The sequence below is a fragment of the Dendrobates tinctorius genome, unplaced genomic scaffold (genome assembly GCF_039654945.1).
Source record: "Dendrobates tinctorius isolate UK_male_01 unplaced genomic scaffold, ASM3965494v1 ptg000003l, whole genome shotgun sequence".
In the NCBI taxonomy this organism is placed as follows: Eukaryota; Metazoa; Chordata; class Amphibia; order Anura; family Dendrobatidae; genus Dendrobates; species Dendrobates tinctorius.
Window position 1 is genome coordinate 50567248 of NW_027361671.1, and position 20040 is coordinate 50587287.

Consider the following 20040-nt stretch of genomic DNA (forward strand, 5'->3'; position numbering starts at 1 on the left):
CAATCATTCGCTTCATATAACCATCAACAAGCTTCTTACACCTCTCAGCTGGAATTTTGGACCACACTTCTTTTCAGTGGCATAACTAGAGACTGAAGGGCCCTGGTGCAAGATTTGGACTGGGCCCGCCCCCATCCCGATTATAGATATGCCCCCCCATCCTGGTATATATATCCCTCAACCTGGCCCCATTCTGGTATATATAAAACCCATCCTGGTACATGTCCCCCATTATGCTGCTATTCTTTAATGTATAGAAAAAAAAATAACCCATTATACTCACCAGGGGCACACATAGAAGGCACGGGGCCCCATAGCAGAAGTATAATGCACTCCCCATAGTCCCCCATATAATATAAAGCACAGCCCATAGTCTTTCATACAGTATAATGCACAGCACGTAGTCCTCCATGCAGTAAAATGCACCCCATCGTCCTACATAAAATATAATGAACTCTCCATAGTTCTTCATATAGTGTAATGCACTCCTCACAGTCCCCAATATAGTATGATGCAGCTCCAAATTAGTATAATACACAGCCCATGTTATATATATATATATATATATATATATATATATATATATATATATATATATATATATATAATTGAATGTATGTGTGTATCACCAACCAATCAAGAAGCATCTTTCATTTCACCAGAGCTGTTCAAAAGAAGCTGAGCTGTGATTGGTTGCTATGAGCAACAGTTTTCCCACTCCACAACACCTCAGCAGACACTGACATGGTGGCGGAAATCTAGCATCCCCGGGAACATAAGCTCCCAGCCATTGTCTGCCCCCCAGAAAGGAGCAGAGAGCACATGACAAAAATGACTCCCCCTCCTGTGCCCGTATACCCATCACACATCCTCCATCCCATAGGCACATCTTCCCTCTTAAAGGGATCCCTGGTAAGGAAGTTAGGGCAATTCCACTCAGCGTTCTGGTTCTGACCCCAGGTGTAGTTAAAGGGATCCCAGTATGGAAGTCAGGGCAATTGCCTTCAAATGCTCCGATAGTGACCCCAGGTTCTCTTAAAGGGATCTCCTGTATGGAAGTTAGGGCAAATCCCTCAGCACTCTGATTCTGACCCCAGGATACTATTAAAGGGATCATTGGTATGGAAGTTGGGGCAATCCCACTCAGCGCTCTCGTTCTGACCCCAGGCCCCTCTTAAAGGGATCCCCGGTATGGAAGTGAGGCAAATCCACTCTGCGCTCTGATTCTGACCCAGGCCCCTCTTAAAGGGGTCCCCAGTATGCAAGTGAGGGCAAATCCACTCTGCGCTTTGGTACTGACCCCAGGCCTCTCTTAAAGGGATCTCCAGTATGGAAGTTAGGGTAAATCCCTCAGCGCTCTGATTCTCACCCCAGGCTTCTATTAAAGGGATTATTGGTATGGAAGTCAGGGCAAATCCACTCAGCACTCTAGTTCTGATGCCAGGCCTCTCTTAAAGGGATCCCCGGTATGGAAGTTAGGACCGTTCCACTCAGCGCTCTGGTTCTGACCCCAGGTTGATGGGATGATGTGGGATATTAGGGGTAGTAGTCCGGTGGCTCTGGCTGATGTGGGATATTAGGGGTAGTAGTCCGGTGGCTCTGGCTGATGGGATGATGTGGGATATTAGGGGTAGTAGTCCGGGGGCTCTGACGGAATTATGTGGGATATTAGTTGTAGTAGTCCGGCGGCTGTGACGGGATGATGTGGGATATTAGTGGTAGTTGTCCGGTGGCTCTGGCTGACGGGATATGGGATATTAGGGGTAGTAGTGTAGTGGCTCTGACGGAATGATGTGGGATATTAGTGGTTGTAGTCCGGTGGCTCTGGCTGACGGGACGATGTGGGATATTAGGGGTATTAGTCCGGTAGCTCTGGCTGACGGGATGATGTGGGATATTATAGTGAATGTGGCTATGCGGACTGGGCGTGGCACTACACAGCTGTATATACAGGGTGGTCCAAAAGTATGTGGACAGTATGTGTAATAGGGTTATGAAGGGGGAGATTTATCAAACATGGTGTAAAGGGAAACTGACTCAGTTGCCCTTAGCAACCCAAAACAGCTTGTACAGAAAATAATAAACAACTTGCTGCTGAAACATTTGTTCATAGTCCAAAAAAGTCCACCAGAAGAGTCTCTTTAGAATTGGGAATTTCACGAGCTTCCATCATGCGAATCCTGAAATCTATTGGGTTTAAAGCTTATCGTCCACAACTAATTCATGGTTTATTGGAGGATGATCCAGACAGGCGGCTGCAATTTAGTGAGATTATGCTTAATGAAATTGAAGAAAATCCAGTAATTTTAGATAACATTATGTGGAGTGATAAAGCTTCTTTCAAATTATCTGGCCATATTAACAGACATAATTGTATTTACTGGTATAATGAGAACATGCATTTAACATTAGAGCAACAACTAAATGAGCCTGGTGTCAATGTTTGGGGTGGTATTTTCAAGTTTTGTTGTTTTTGGCCCATTTTTTTTTTTTTTTTATGGAATAGTCACAGGAGATAAGCATCTCGAAATTCTAACGAATCAAGTTGTTCCCCAGTTACAGCAACAGCCTAATTCAAATGACCTTTATTTTCCATCATATGGGGCCCCTCCACATTATTCAAGAGTAGTCCGCGAGTATCTTGATGAAACATTTGCTAATAAATGGATTGGCCGAAGAGGCCCACTTGATTGGCCAGCACGTTCACCAGACTTGACCCCAATGGATTTTTTCTTTTGGGGAGTACTCAAGGACAAAGTTTATAGTCGAAAACCAAAAAGTGTCAGCGATTTGAAAAATTCTATAAGAGATGCATTTCAAGAAATTAATACCCAAAGAGACTTGTGCAAAAATGTTTGTCAAAGCGTAAGGCTAGTTTCACACTAGCTTATTTTCCACGCAGCCCCGCCCCCTGCCCGCCCCATCCGGTTATCGCCGCCTACTATCGCACACGGCTGCATGCGATCTGCGCACCCTATCTTTAGCATAGGGTATACAGACCGTGCGCTAGTAGGATTTTAGCGTCCGCTGCGCACTTTTGAAGGTGCACCGAACGTACCATGTTGCATTTTGGCGCGCACGGCGCACCTTCAAAAGTGCGCAGCGCACGCTAAAATCCTACTAGCGCAGGCCAGCGCACCCTATGCTAAAGATAGGGTGCGCAGATCGCATGCAGCCGTGTGCGAACGGCGATGACTGGATGGGGCGGGCAGGGAGCCGGCGGGGGGGGGCTTAGCGGCGCCGAGCGCTGCGTGGAAAATAAGCTAGTGTGAATCTAGCCTAAGAGGCAGACTTCAAAGCCATGCAAATTGTGATGGAAAACAGTTTGAGCTCCTGCACTGATAACATTTAAGGGCTTTTGTATTATTGTTCAGAATAAAATTTAATTGTCAATGTTATGCTTGTGTTAGTAAATATAATTTTATATATAAATCAAAATAAATATTATTTTCTGTCCACCTACTTTTGGACCACCCTGCATATATAGATATAATCATTATAGTTTGTTATAACTAACCATAACCAGTTAGCTATTATGCCCAGGCAACGCCAGGCTCTTCAGCTAGTATAATATAGTGCTCAGCCATAGTCATCCATGTAGTATAATGCACAGTCCATAGTCATCCATGTAGTATAATGCACAGCCCATAGTCATCCATGTAGTATAATGCACAGCCCATAGTCATCTATGTAGTATAATGCACAGCCCATAGTCATTCATGTAGTATGGTGCACATCCCATAGTCATCTATGTAGTATAATGCACAGCCCATAGTCATTCATGTAGTATGGTGCACATCCCATAGTCATCCACGTAGTATAATGCACAGCCCATAGTCATCCTTGTAATATAATGCACAGCCCATAGTCATCCTGTAATATAATGCACAGTCCATAGTCATTCATGTAGTAATAGGGCAATTGTCTAACTCACTTAAAAAAAAAAAAAAAACAAAAAAAAAAACACCCTCCCCTCTGCTCCCTGCCGCGTGGCATCCTCTTCTGGAGCCGGCAGCTGACATTAGCGTGCAATTGACTGGAGTGCATGATGTCACTGCCATGCTCCCCTCCTCCGATGTCAGCTGCTGGTCTCTGACTGGCCGCCAGCCAGTATTGCTGCGGGTCTGTGCACCGTAGTAAACTTCAGCTGATTGTGCTTCCGAGGATGCATATCCAGTTGAAGCATTTGTTGGCTTCGGCAGGTCTCTTACCCGCCATGCCTAATTGCTGCAGCGACCACGGTAGTTACGCCCCCGCTTTTTGCAAACTGATACAGGTCTCTCTTATTTGAAGGGTGCCTTCTCACAACAGTAATTTTAAGATCTCTCCACAGGTGTTCAATGGGATTTAGAACCGGAATCATTGCTGGCCACTTCAGAACAAGTGAACAAAGCTAGAAAATAAAAAACTAAAAATATTCTTTATTTAAAAAATCGTTAAACTTATTAGGAATAAATAGACAACATGAATAAGCATACACAAATTATGGCTGAGGTTAAAGAGTAAAAAATATGCTCTAAAGTTCCTAATGGAACTCTAGTTTTACCCCTACCTGTCTGCGGAGGTTGGCATAATATAAGCAATATGACACCCCCGCTCAATGTGGACTGACCCTATTGGTCCCTATAAAATCCGAATTCTAAATTGAGCAACCAAACATGTATCAAGAAATTCACATCCATTGGATCCATTACTGCAGGTTATGATGCACCTCTGTACCTTACCCCTATTCCCTGATGAATCCTTAGAATGGAGAGGGGGGGGGAAACCAGTTGGGAATTGCTTCTTATTGAGTATGCAGATAAGCAGATAACTTTATATTAATGTCACTGTGCATCAACTGATATTAAGGGATATTGTGTGTGATCAAAGAACAGCTGTTATTGCCATTGTGTGATAGAGGGATTAATATTAGTCCTTTTTCTGACTCTCAAATTTAGCATCGTTAAGATTACTGTATATGGGGTATCTTTAGCTATTGCTCCTGTTTTTCATAGTTTGAAAATTTTACATGTACCGTACTTGGTGTAGTAACATTATTGGGATAATTTTTAATTTATTTACTACTAGCTGAAGAGCCCGGCGCTGCCCGGGCATAGTAACTAACTGTGGTTGGTTATAACAAATTATAATTATCCTCCATCCCATAGTCCCGTGCTCATATACCCATCATACATATCCACCATCCCATAGGCCCGTGCCCATATACCCATCATACATATCCCTCCATCCCACAGTCGAGTGCCCATATACCCATCACACATCCTCCTTCCCATAGTCCAATGCCCATATACCCATCATACATATCCTCCACCCCATAGTCCCATGCCCATATACCCATCATACATATCCTCCACCCCATAGTCCCATGCCCATATACCCATCATACATATTCTCCATGCCATAGTCCCATGCCCATATACCCATCATACATATTCGCCATCCCATAGTCGAGTGCCCATATACCCATCACACATCCTTTGTCTCAGTCTCATGCCCATATACCCATCATACATATCCACCATCCAATAGTCCCGTGCCCATATACCCGTCATACATATCCGCCATCCAATAGTCCCGTGCCCATATACCAGTCATACATATTCTCCATCCCATAGTCCAGTGCCCATATACCCATCACACATCCTCCATCCCATATTCCCGTGCCCATATACCCATTATGACATCATCATCACCATGGCAACCGTTATAACATAACCGTCACCATTGCAACCTATTAAGACATCATTGTCACCATGACAACCATTGTGACAGCATCTTCACCATTGCATCCTATTATGACATTAGCGTCGCCATAGCAACCATTATGACATCATAATTAGGGGCGGGGCTTGCAACATATGATGACATCAGTGTCGCCATGGCAACCATTATGAAATCATAATGAGGGGCGAGGCTTGACACACACACACACTTTTTCCCCATTATGTAGATAGGGGCAAAATTGTTTGGTGAACTGGAACGCGCGGGGTTAAAATTTCGCCTCACAACATAGCCTATGACGCTCTCGGGATCCAGACGTGTGACTGTGTCAAATTTTGTGGCTGCAGCTGCGACGGTGCAGATGCCAATCCCGGACATACATATACACACACACACACACACACACACACATACACACCCACACATACACACCCACACTGAGCTTTATATATTAGACTAGCTGAAGACCCCGGCGCTGCCCGGGCATAGTAACTAACTGTGGTTAGTTATAACAAATTATAATTATCCTCCATCCCATAGTCCCGTGCCCATATACCCATCATACATATCCACCATCCCATAGGCCCGTGCCCATATACCCATCATACATATTCTCCATCCCATAGTCCCATGCCCATATACCCATCATACATATTCTCCATCCCATAGTCCCATGCCCATATACCCATCATACATATTCGCCATCCCATAGTCGAATGCCCATATACCCATCACACATCCTTCATCTCATAGTCCCATGCCCATATACCCCTCATACATATCCTCCATCCCATAGTCCAGTGCCCATATACCCATCACACATCCTCCATCCCATAGTCCCGCGCCCATATACCCATCATACATATTCTCCATCCCATAGTCCCGTCATACATATCCTCCATCCCATAGTCTCGTGCCCATATACCCATCATACATATCCTCCATCTCATAGTCCCGTGCCCATATACCCGTCATACATATCCTCCATCCCATAGTCCAGTGCCCATATACCCATCACACATCCTCCATCCCATAGTCCCGTGCCCATATACCCGTCATACATATCCACCATCCCATAGGCCCGTGCCCATATACCCGTCATACATATCCTCCATCCCACAGTCCAGTGCCCATATACCCATCACACATCCTCCATCCCATAGTCAACCATTATGACATCATAATGAGCGGCGGGGCTTGATGACATCATAATGAGCGGCGGGGCTTGATGACATCAGCTCGCCATGGCAACCATTGTGACATCATAATGAGGGGCGGGGCTTGACACGAACACACTTTTCCCCATTATGTAGATGGGGCAAAATTATTTGGTGAATTGGAGCACGCAGGGTTAAAGTTTCGCCTCACAACATAGCTTAGGATGCTCTCGGGGTCCAGACGTGTGACTGACAAATTTTGTGGCTGTAGCTGCGACGGTGCTGATGCCTATCCCGGACATATACACACACACACACACATACACACTTTGAGCTTTATATATTAGATTAGCTGATACATGGTTGGGTGCTCAACGTAGAATTAGGGTTCTATAGAGATCAATAGGGTCAGTCCACGTTGAGCGGGAACGCCATATTGCTTATATTAGGGTGCCAACCTCTGCTGACAGGAAGGGGTAAAAATAGGGTCCCATTAGGAACTTTAGAGTAGATTTTTTTACCCCTTAACCTTAGTAATTATCTGTGTATAGAAATTTATGTTGTCTATTTATTCCTAATAATTTTAACAATTGTTTAAATAAATAATATTTTTAGAAGAATATTTTTTTTCTAGCTTTGTTTACCACTTCAGAACTCTCCAGCGCTTTGTTTCCATCCATTTCTGGGTGCTTCTTGAAGTATGTTTGGGGTCATTGTCCTGCTGGAAGACCCATGACCTAGGATGCAAACCTAGTTTTCTGACACTGGGCACTACATTGCAATCCAAAATCTTTTATTAATTTTCAGATTTCATGATGCCATAAATACACAGTCAAGGCACCCAGTGTGTCAGAGGCAGCAAAACATCTTTGAACCTCCACTATATTTAACCATAGGTATTGTGTTCTTTTCTTTACAGGCCTCACTCACTGTTTTCGGTTAACAGTAGAACAATGCCCTTTACCAAAAAGCTCTATCTTGGTCTCATCTGTCCACAAAACCCTTTATCAGAAGGATTTTGGCTTGCTTACATACATTTTGGCAAACTGCAGTCTAGCTTTTTTATGTCTCTGTCACTAGTGAGGGTCTTCCTGGGGGGGTCATAGCATTTTTTTTCACTTAAATGTTGACAGATAGCATCAAAATGGCATTAGTGATTGTAAGCCAGCATATGCTATTACTCTAATGCCCTTTCCATAACATTCATGAAGATATGCCTCTCCTGTACGTCGGTACACGCTCAACAGCTGTTGGCGAATACTCGATGGGCCAACAGCTATTGCTCCAGACCCCATACACTAGCATGCTTAGAATAGCAGAGTGTACATGTATTTTTAATATGGTGACTCTCGAGGAAGAACAAAAGGTTCAGATACTGAAATTCACTATGCTTCCTTTCCCTGACTTCATCTGTTGGGGAGGGGAATTATTGTGTGCCCCAATACACATTAGATGGTCAGCTGTTTTTTTTGTTAAGGATTGTATCCACTTTCACTTATTTTTTTTCACGTTCAGTCATCGAATTATCCTCAATCTTCTATTGAGCAAACGCGTAATAAAACGGTCTAAGAGTGATCAAGAAACACTTAGGTAGCTAAACGTTGAGAGAACTTTTTATTTAAACATTTATTTAATTGAAATGTTTCTAAAATCTTCATAATGGTGCATATACAGGGATCCTTTCCTGGCATTACTACCTCTACACCAAAAATCCTGTAGTTACAATAATCGCTTAATGCCAGTTATGGACAGTCCTTAGTTTCCCGCTGATCCTGACCTAAGCGCATTGTTCTCCAACCTTCACACTTTTCAGAGACGCTTATCACATTACCTTGATGCATTGTTATCTGTCTTTTGCACCTTTTCTCCACACTGTAGCACACTACCATTCACTGGATAATCCAATACATCTTCCACGTGGTGTCTCTAAACCGCTTAATTCTAATCTATTCATATTCTTGCTAATATTAACTGAAAGACATAATTCCGGAAATGAAGGTGCATTGCATATGAAGCTGTAGACCACTACACTGGAATATGAACCCTGGGACAGACTTTTGTCTGTGACAGAATTGTTTAATAATAATTCCATTCTGAATTTTAGAAACTGTTCCCTGTCCTAATTATTGCAGCGTTCACAGAAAAGCATCCCTTACCAAAGATGCCAGCAAAGCCTCCTGAGAGTCCTGACACAAGGCGGGAAAAAAGAAACTTCTGCTCCGCTCCGAGCTAGGCCAATGGCTGTCAATCTGTCAACAAGGAGAACCAAGAAACATGTGGAGAATAGAATTAACAAAGCCCTGAATCACGGGGAAGAATATAATTGTGTACGGTCACATGCAGATCTCTGCAGACGCTTTCCCTGCTGAATATGCAACGCTCTGCCAACCAAAGAACCGCTGGGGCATAAATCAGCAGAATGGGCAAACTGGCTGTAGGGTATCCGTCTCGTCTGCCGCGTGTTCACACTGGCTGCAGGTCCCCTGCTCTCACGCTCATCCACAATGGCAGGCTTCGCTCCAGATTTCAATCTGCTAGCTGTGCCTGACTGATATTGAGCGCTACTAAAATATGAGGCTGTTACTAATTATTTGGCGTCAAGCATCTAATAGCACCCGCCAAGGTGAATGGCTGTGTAAAACCTTTAGGATAGGGCTTCTGACAACATAATATTATGGGTTTTCTGATAAAATTAGGAAAGACATATCTTTGCACCGTGTTAGCCAGTAGAAAGAAAAATATTTAGAATTGAGAGTCCTCAGTGGTTGATACCAGTCACTGAGGACTCTCAATTCTAAATATTTTTCAGATATAATTCAGTAATTTCCAACCAAATCACACACAGGTTTGGGCTATTAAAGAGTCATTGCTGTTTTACTTCTACATTTAGAGGAAATGTTACATCTCTCTTATAAAGGCATTAAAAGGACAAACAGATTTAATTGTACACACAGGATCAAAAAAGTTGCATGAAAATACTGGAGATGTGCAGAAAAAAGAACAGAATACTCACTGATACCCCGACGCTCCTACTGGGCCTCCTGCACGACGCACGTGTCCGAGCTTTCTCTGCTGCTGGGGACGCGCATGTTCTGGCTGCAGCCAATCACTGACCACAGCAATTATGCATTGTACACTGCTGCAGCCAATGATTGGCCGCAGTAGTCGCATGCCCATCCCCACCAGCAGAGGACGCTGACAGACCGGTGTGATGTGGGTATCACTACAAGTCTCTAAGTTTACTCTGTCATCGCGGTCCCCATTGGGTCTCACAATCTAAATTCCCTATCAGTATGTCTTCGGAGAGTGGGAGGAAACCAGAGGACCTGGAAGAAACCCACGCAAACAAGGGGAGAACATACAAACTCCGTGTTTTCTTTGGTGATTTGAACCCAGGACCACTGCAAAGCCACAGTGTTAACCCCTGAGCCACCGTGCTGCCCAATTGTCCCCATTGACATTGTTATAGTTTTTGTGGGAGTGAGACAGATCTCAAAAACCTGAGCGACATGTGATGGTAATGTGTCATCAGAAAATTACCTGTTTAAATCAATTTTACATATAGTATATCCAAGAAGTATCGTTTCTCCTTGCGGAGAATGACATGCTGAGCATGCCGAGATGAGGAGACTTAAAGCCGCAATGTTCCTCTGGGAAATATGCCAATTGTCTCTTCAGAGAGGAAAAGGACTAGAACTCTAGTGCCAACTATTGGAAGTAGCAATCCTAAAAGTCAATGTCGACCCTTTAACAAGCCTTGTTACATGACTTAGGATAAAAGCCAAAACCAGAATCTCAATTTGCAGACACTGTTTCGGGGTACTGTCCCTCGTCAGTGCAAAGCGTGAGATCTGGTTTGGCTGGGTGAGAGGCGTCTGATATCCAACAAGTATAGTTTCTCCTTGCGGAGAATGACATGCTAAACATGCCGAGATGAGGAGACTTAAAGCCGCAATGCTCCTCTGGGAAATATGCAAATTGTTTCTTTAGAGAGAAAGAGGAATAGAACTCTAGTGTCACCTATTGGAAGTAGCAATCCTAGAAGTCACATACAGTATATATAACTTATTAACAACTGTTAGCAGAATTGTTATTATTTTCCATAGTAGTCATAGAGAGAAAGAGAGAGAGAACATACTACTATTGCAACTACTGGGAATTTACGTTTCCAAAGCTAACCTGTTTAGTCATCAAAATTTCTTGTATCTACTAAAGGCAGTAATTCTAACATTACATTTAGGCTAGGGAATACATGTAAAAGCAATTCCAAAGTACATAACCATAAATTCCCCAAGGTGAACCTCTGCTCATTAAAGTAGGAAATTAAATTGTAATCTCCATAGCAACTGTGTATATATTAGGAATCTGAAACTAAAATCAACATTTCCAGTTTACATACAGTATATATTATAGAGCACATGGAAATTAAAGGGGACTTTCAGACTAAGGCCGGAGTCACACTAGTGTATAGCATCAGATGCGATATGCCAAAGACCCTCGGCTCCTGCTCTGCTGCGAGCGTGATCCAGTGTCAGTGCTCTGGGCTCCGAGCCTCTCGCATGAGAGAACAGAAGGAGCACATCACGTGTGAAGGAGCCGGAGGAAGTAATTGCTTTCTCTCCTCTGCTGTCGGCATGGGAATCGCACTGCACTCGGGTGACATCCGAGTGCTCTGAGATGTTTCACTCAAACTTGTAGACTTATATGTGTGTGAATGAGCAGAGTCTCGCTGCCGATCACAGCATGCTGCCATTGTTCTCTCAGGCTGAATCGGCATACCCTCCTGGATACCCACTGTTTACCTTGGAAACCGGCGTACACGCTGGTTTCCAAGGTAAACATCGGGTATCTAGGAGCTGCTCGACTCCTGGATACCCGATGTTTACCTTGGAAACCAGCGTGTACGCCGGTTTCCAAGGTAAACAGCGGGTATCCAGTAGCCGCGGCTCCTGGATACCCGATGTTTACATTAGAAACCAGCGTCGCTGATCTCTCGCTGGCCAGCGGGAGACCAGCGATCGAAAAACGGCCCTGGCCAATGCTGCACGATCAGCGATAACTGGCAGGGGGGCCGGTCGCTGATCCCCGTCACACACGATTTTGTGATGTGTCACAAAATCAGCGAGATCGCTGTGTGTGACGGGGCCTTAACACAGATTACACAACAACCACAAGTTGGATTTCTTCACCCCATGTATCATTTTAATCAGTTTAACATTGCCTACCTGACAGTGTCTGTAGTTTCCTTAGCAAAATCCTGCTGACAGACTAACTTTAAGCTTACTGGCTTACTTCTTTTTACTAGCACAGGTTGAAGAAAGATCAGTTGCCAATACCGACAAAATAGTGCAGATGATGCAACAAATTTATCTTACTCAGTCATAGAATTGGTACATGATTGTAAGTTAGTAACTTATTTTTGAAAGTTTAACACCCCCCACCAAAAAAATAAATAAATAAATATATATATATATATATATATATATATATATATATATATATATATATATATATATATATATATATACCACATGTAAAACAATTAACATGGTACATGTCATGCACCCAAATTTTTACATCTTTTGAAACTAACATCAGTGTTTGTGCTGGGCCTAAGTAACAAAAAGGTTTTAGGCATCACAACAAATGAGATCCCATCCTAGGAGTTATCAGATATATTGCAATGTAATACTAAGAAGCCCGTGTCGGCAGTGAAGGGGTTACAAGAGCAGCTTATATTTCTCTATATGTATTGCATTAGAAAACAGCCTCCTGGATCTCAGGAGGACAGCTAATCATCTGCTGGTTGAGGGTTAGGTCATCCATTAACATGTCTGCCTGGAATGTTGTATGATCTCAGTTATCAGCCAGGGAATAACATCCCATCATGTATTGTATTAAGTTGCACAGCTCGTCAAGCATTAATCAGCAGCCGCTGTACTGCTAAAGACAAAAAAGCCTAATTCTTCCACTTGGCATGAAGTTACCATTATGAAATATTGATGACGACTATTTGCTAACTTAAGATGGTGAAACAAATAATTTTCGCATAAACTTTTTACCCAACATAAAACTACATCTCCCATTTAAGTAACTGTTTAATAACCTGCATCATTTCTGAATATGAAAAAGAATAAGCACCGCCAGTTATTCACAAAAAGTAACTAAAATATACAAAATACCGTACTTCTCTTTTTTTTGTTGTAAATAATGCCATTGGGGCTGCAAGGATTCCAGGTTTTTAATAGAAATAAAGAGCAAACCCAAAGTACATGTGTCGGCTACTATGCAAAAGAAAAAGTAATCAACTTAAGAGCCTCATTAACTAATTAGTAATTCTTCATATCTTTCTGATAACGCACTCCAGAAATTAGATCAGTGACTCGGCTAAAAGGCAATTAAATAAAATGGCATTGTGATCTGAATGGTACGCTATTGGATAGTATAACAATTATACAATTTCTCCATTGCATGTTATTACTGGTCTAGTGAACCATTTTTATTTTGTTTTTCAAAAATTTTTATTATATTTTTAAAGGGTATAGTAGGGGGAGAGGGAACAGAAAAACAAGGAGGAAGGGGGCAGGAGGGGGGTAGGGAGAGGGAAGGATGGGGAGGGAGAATTAGAGAATTGCATAAGTACAAGGGATAATATGACAATATTAACTCAAGTAAAGTAACAACGTCGTCATATGCAATAGGAGATATGATTAAACCTGGAAAAACATAAGAACAGCTGATACCAGAGTATAATCTAAACAAACTTAATAAATTGGGGTCTTCAATATCAAGGAGCAATAAAAAGACCGGTATAAAATAACAAGAGTAGTGAACCATTTTTTATAATGTCTTCAGAGAAGTCCCGGCCCTGCGCCTGACAGCATCACAAAACAGTCATATAATCTAGTATAAGACACTAAACTGTACCTATATATTACTGTAAGGTGCCTTCAATGCAAACCAATAAAATGACTATGAGGATGACGTGTCATCTTTCCTGTCTCAGTAGTTGGTGTACATATCCTTTAACAAATCAGAACCCCAGCTGAAGTGGTAGCAGCACTGGTAGGCATCATGCCTCTATGGTTCTGACCAAGGGATGCTGGATGCCCTATTATTGTTGAGACCAACTGAAAAAATAGAAGTAGTGCCATTACGAACCAAAGGGTTACAGCAGTATGGGACAGTTATGGCAGATCCCTGAATTATCAGTGGAAAGATTTCATGATTGACATCATTGATCTGATACTATTAAAGATCTATCATTCCCTTTTATTCTCTCCTATCACAACCTCAGGAAACGGACTGGAACAGTGGCTAAAACAGATGAAAATGCAGGAATGAATCAGACAGGGTGCTTAGATTTTAAGCACCACTCTAGCGGTAAAAAAAAACAAACAAAAAAAATGCTGGAATGGCGCTTTATGTACCTGGTTGCCAGTCTGTTAGACGGCTTTGTCTGTTGCCTACTGGTTAGCTGATTGATAGAACATATTTCTCTATTTATACATACAACCAGTGATCAAGATCCTTAGACTTCTGTCCTGTGTTTGCTCTATCAAGCCACAGTAATTCTTTACCACTGGAAGGCACGAATACCACAAACAGTGGCGACATTTATAGGACAAGTCAATCTTCTAATCAGGTTCAAGAAATGTGTGAAGGTCAACCAAGAAAGGAGTGTTTTATATTACTAGGACTCCCATATTTCATTAAAGGGAACCTGTCACCCCCCAGGCGTTTTTAAGTAAAAGAGCCACCTTGTCCAGCACTAATGCTGCATTCTGTCAAGGTGGCTCTTATTTAGCGTCTCTTCCACTGCAGAAATAAGCGTTTTTAAAACTGGTCAGACATACCTGAAGTTTGACCGGGGGGCAGGTCTTTCCCCCTCGGACACAGACGCTTCACATCCATCAGTTATGTCCTCCTTCAGTCTTTGCTCCGCCTCCTCAGTGTTCATTTCAAATTCTGGCGCCTGCGCTGTACTATATTTTCTTGGGCATGCGCAGTTAGCGCCGCCAGTGCTGTGACATCACATCATATCCTTCCTATCGCGCCTGCGTGGACACGCGGCCAGAGATCCCGCCCCGCAGTCTCTTCTGATTTATTCACACTGCGGGGCGGGATCTCGGGCCGCGCGTCCACGCAGGCGCGATAGGAAGGATATGATGTGGTGTCAGAGCACGGGCAGCGCTAACTGCGCATGCCCAAGAAAATATAGTACAGCGCAGGCGCCAGAATTTGAAATGAACGCTGAGGAGTCGGAGCAAAGACTGAAGGAGGACATGACTGATGGATGTGAGGCGTGTGTGTCCGAGGGGGAAAGACCTGCCCCCCGGTCAAACTTCAGGTATGTCTTACCAATTTTAAAAACGCTTATTTCTGCGGTGGAAGGGACGCTAAATTAAAGAGCCACCTTGACAGAATGGAGCATTAGTGCTGCATAAGGTGGCTCTTTTACTTAAAAACGCCTGGGGGGGGTGACAGGTTCCCTTTAATATCCTTGTGATGCTATATTTGGGGGAAAAGCTAATTTCTTTTAGGCGCCAGTAAATTCTTTAAAGAAAAAAAAAGGGTGTGAAACTATCAGCAGAGTCACTGAAATCTCATTTTCCACACTGTTAAGATTTGAGACATATCCATACAAACATGTAATTGAGATAAGCATTGAGAGAGTGTATATTAAATCCTACCTTGTATGGCTATTGGACGACAGACTTTCCCATGGCTGGACACTACATCCAGTGACCGCGAAGGCACCGCCACAGCTGCCATCCAGCTTCATCAGAAGAGCTTTTGCAGCATTCTCTGCGGTTTTCCTACAATCGTGTGCCCTTTTCAGCATCTGGGTGATGTTCTCATCCCCGGTTTGTTCAGCTTCATCATATAATCAGAAATATTAATTGGATAAATAACCATATTGCTATACCAGGTGATCAAATTGCATTACATTATACCTCCATGCTCATAACTGTTTGGCTGGGTGAAGGACCTGTTGGAAACTGGGCAACTTTGCAAGTGATTGATTGGGCCTGCGAAGCCTGGGCCTGGATGGCAGGTGTATGGACATTTCTGCTTGTTTCTTTTTCCGTTACATGGAGTTTTTTCTAAGTTAAATAAAACTTACTTTGAACGAAGAAGTTTCATGACTGTGTGAACTCTACCCAGCTACCAGTGAAAGAATCCCTACTGTATATATACACACACACACGTAATATATAGAAACAGGATGCCTATCTGGATGTAACTGTAATGAGTCCGAGTCCCCAAGCCTCAGTAACCTTTATTTTCCACTTTAGCTCTCTTTCAGCCCCCTGGAGTCATCCTTGTGCTTGGTTATTATCCTAAACTTCCTGCCAGCTCTTCCTGAGTCTTTAAACTACATTTCCCAAGAGGCAAACCTGTATGTGTCGCATAGTTGACACTCCCACTTCTCAGTACTCATCCACTATAAATAGGAAGCACCATCTTGAGACTCCTATACCGTTTGAAGATGGATAACTTACTGCACACAGTGATTTTTCATTTCAATATCCCTCCCACTTCATGTAGTGTGTGCTATCCCGCGAGTCTCCTGTATAGTAAGTAATGTTACAGGTGCTTTCACTGGTACCACACAGAGTCGGTGTGCTGTAGGGGATCAATGAGACATAATGTAGTAATTTATTCTACTGTAATCCAGCATTCTGGACGCCTAGCGCCATTGCCTCTGGATAAAGTTACAAGCTGATAAGGTTACTTATTCTGTGTGGCGCCTGCAATGTCTGTGTCCTCTTTTTGCGCACATCTCCAGTCACTCACAGCTTGCTGAGTATCACAGTCCACGCCAAGAAATAAGCATTCAGAGCGAATGGCTGAGCCATTCAAAGCACAGACAGGAAATTATGTGTTTCCAACTACTGCAGCAGAAGTATGGCAATAACACATAAGACTGCTGAGAAAAACAGCAAAATTTTAACAGCATGTAAATTTTGAAGCTTCTTCATTTCTGGATTTACAATGTTTTAATAATCCATGTGCCCAGAAAATCACTTGGATAATCAAATATTCATAAACATATATTAATTTTAGATATAAGGATAGAAAACCTCCAAGAAGACAACACAAAAGATCGTTTAAACAAATACTAAAAAAAAATAAAACTATTTTTAATTAGAAGAGTATTATAAATGCTCAGATTTTAACCATAGGAGCTGCAGACGTGTTTGACCATGACACGGTTGATTAAAATAATTGTGATGTAGATGCAACACTAGTGAGCTGACACATCAATATGCATTTTACAAAAACGACCAAAAGAAAAACTATTTCAATATTTTGGGTTTTTTTCACAGATAATTCTTTGTAATGACAGTGGGTGTATGTTATATAGTTTGTGGTAGGCTTTACAAGCTGCAGTTAACATTACAATTTTAATTCAATGGTACAAGATTTCTGCAACATCGTATTGCTGGATTATAGTTAACATATGATTCTGCAGCAAAGAATACTCAAGTGTGGCCTTCCTCGTTTCACTACCACTATGTGTATGGGGACTATGGATCAGGTCCCATTAGAAAGCATGAACCCACTGGACCTTTTTTTATTCCAGGCATATGCCACTTCATTTATTGAGCTGTACAATGAATGCAAATTGGTAATCCCAAGGCTATACATTTACATGCCTATGTATAAAGGATATAAAGACCCAACCCAATGGGACACCTTTATTTCTGTCAATTGGAGCATGAATTATAACATGTCAATGCTTTGGCTGGCTGCCATATGTCAGATTCAGACAGAAAGTGAGTCACAGCCAAGGAAATGTTGTGCAATAGGCCATAAATGTTGGAGCATGAAGGTGCACAATAAATAGTATGTTATCTGACAATAATTTCAGGTTTGTGATGGAGAATAATTCTTACCCACAGTTCCAACTCCAGCAGCTCTGAACTGTCCCAGAATGAGAGACTGCTCACTTTCTGCAAGCGCCAGCAATAATTCATACGCCTCGATACACTGCTCACTAAACCATAGGAAGAAGGGAAATACCAGATCAATATCTTAGACCAGCTACTGTACATCATCTTAAGACAAACACGGAGGATCTTGACATCTCAAAGGTAGCACTTAATTCTCTGACCCATTGCCGACCTTAAATCTCTGCTGCGTTATAAAAGTTGATCGGTATTACATGTCATATGTGATTAAACTTGAGAATAAAGGAGATATAAAAAGAAAAGGACCTGTAACGAAAAGGATAAGCTTGCGTGTTCTCTACGTCGAAGAAAATAAACAAAATCCCTGTGACATAGATCACCGACGTTAGATTTCAGAAAACATGACATATGCTAGCTGGGGCATCATTCTCCTCTTGGATTATTATACAACGTCAAAAAGGTGAATGGAAAAATTAATCAGACAAAGGTTATCTTCAGGCCAAGGGCAAAATAAAGGCACATATATTAATGAATTTAAAAATCTTGGGGCTTCTGAAGAGAATGTGCAGAGTTGTAAAGACACCTGCACACAACATGGCTTCTAACATAGCGGAGTGGCCATAGCTACCCAGAGTGTCAACTGAAAAAACGTCCTCAGATACATCAAAAAGATAAATATCTAATAAAACATTAATAACATTTGATGCTATCACAACCAACTATCAAAAATCTAAATTGGTTTGTGAATGCAGGCCTGTCCCCTTATAGCCTTGGTTGTTCAAGATACCAATCTATTTTTCCAATTATCAACACTATAAACTTTAGATGGCTGTCAGATGAGGTTGCTTGGTAGGCATCTCCCATAAACAGGACAGCTCACTTTGCCGAGGCGGTGGCTTAGGGGTACCTCACACATAGCGAGCTCGTTAGCGAGATCACTGAAACGTCACAGGTTTTGTGATGCAACAGCGACCTCGCCAGCACATGTGACACATAGTGGCGACCGGCCCCCCACTACGATATCGCTGATCGTGCTCGAATGTCCTAGGCCATTTTTTGATCATTGGCATCAAGCTGGCCAGCATGCATCGCTGTGTTTGACACCATAACGACGAGCGACCTCGCTGAAGCACACCTATCGAGGTCTGAGTTGTCAGAATAGCTGCTGTGTGACAAGGTCCCAACGACCGCCGAGGTCGTTATACGGATCGCCGTATCGTTGCTGCGTCGTTGAGCAGATCTGCCTGTTTGACAGCTTACTAGCGACGTACCAGTGATCCTTACCAGGTCGTATTGTTGTCGGGATCGCTGGAGCGTCGCTATGTGTAACGGGACCCTTAGATGAAGAGATCCTCAGGATCGGCAGCATAAAACCAGACATGCTGGCTCCTTATCTCTCAGACAATCATCTGTTGGGAGCCCCATAAACATAAAGGTACTGTCACACTTAGCGATGTACCAGCGATCCTGACCAGCGATATGACGCGGTCAGGATCGCTGGTACATCGCTAAGTGGTCGCTAGTGAGCTGCCACACAGGCAGATCTCACCAGAGACATCGCAGCGGTAGGGGGTCGCTACTTATGTGTCAGACGAGGCGATCCTGACGTCCTCCCGCCAGCGTCCACGCGTCGCTCGTCGTTACAGCAGGAAGCCCCAGCAGGAAGCTGACGACGAGAAACAGTACAGGAAGTTCTCGTGCAAACAGCGATAACCAGCGGGGGAGCGGTCGGAGGTAAGTATCACACATAGCGATATCGCTATAACGTCACAAAAACCAGTGACGTTATAGCGATATTGCTAGCGATATCACTTTGTGTGACAGGCCCTTTAGACTGTCAGCCAAACACATTGATAACATTGAATTTGGCCAGTGTTAATCTCATGTGTATGGAGGAACTTAACAGCTGACATCTGAAGTACTGAGGATTGTATGATATCAGGGTATATCGCTCACATATCATACTGGTTACACTAGTAATCTAGAGTAATAGGTAGTATTACACCGTTCTCCACCCCATAGTGGCTCAGTCTTCCATTAACAGGTTATCTCCTATACATAGTTTAGTGCAGGGGTCTCCAACAAGTGGCTCGGGGGCCTCAGATGTGTTGCTCGCGGCTATCTGCAGCTTGGTGAATTAGCACTAGGTCAAAGAGCAGATCTCCAAATGTTTTGTGAGTTGTCCCACACAGAAGAGCAAATCTGAATGCACATATTGGGGGTTTAGCGATAAATATAGT

General features: G+C 42.9%; 1 protein-coding gene across 7 annotated transcripts in view; it reads right to left on the reverse strand.

The window, feature by feature from the left end:
- The window catches only part of MCC (MCC regulator of WNT signaling pathway), a 517969-nt gene that overhangs the window by 46308 nt on the left and 451621 nt on the right, over nt 1–20040 (reverse strand). For all 7 annotated transcript variants that reach the window (XM_073551638.1, XM_073551567.1, XM_073551693.1 and 4 more), the window contains 2 exons: nt 17786–17886; nt 15575–15758 (listed from right to left, as the gene is read on the reverse strand). In XM_073551638.1, coding sequence (XP_073407739.1) covers nt 15575–15758; nt 17786–17886 — 285 coding nt within the window. The remainder of the gene's footprint in view (nt 1–15574; nt 15759–17785; nt 17887–20040) is intronic.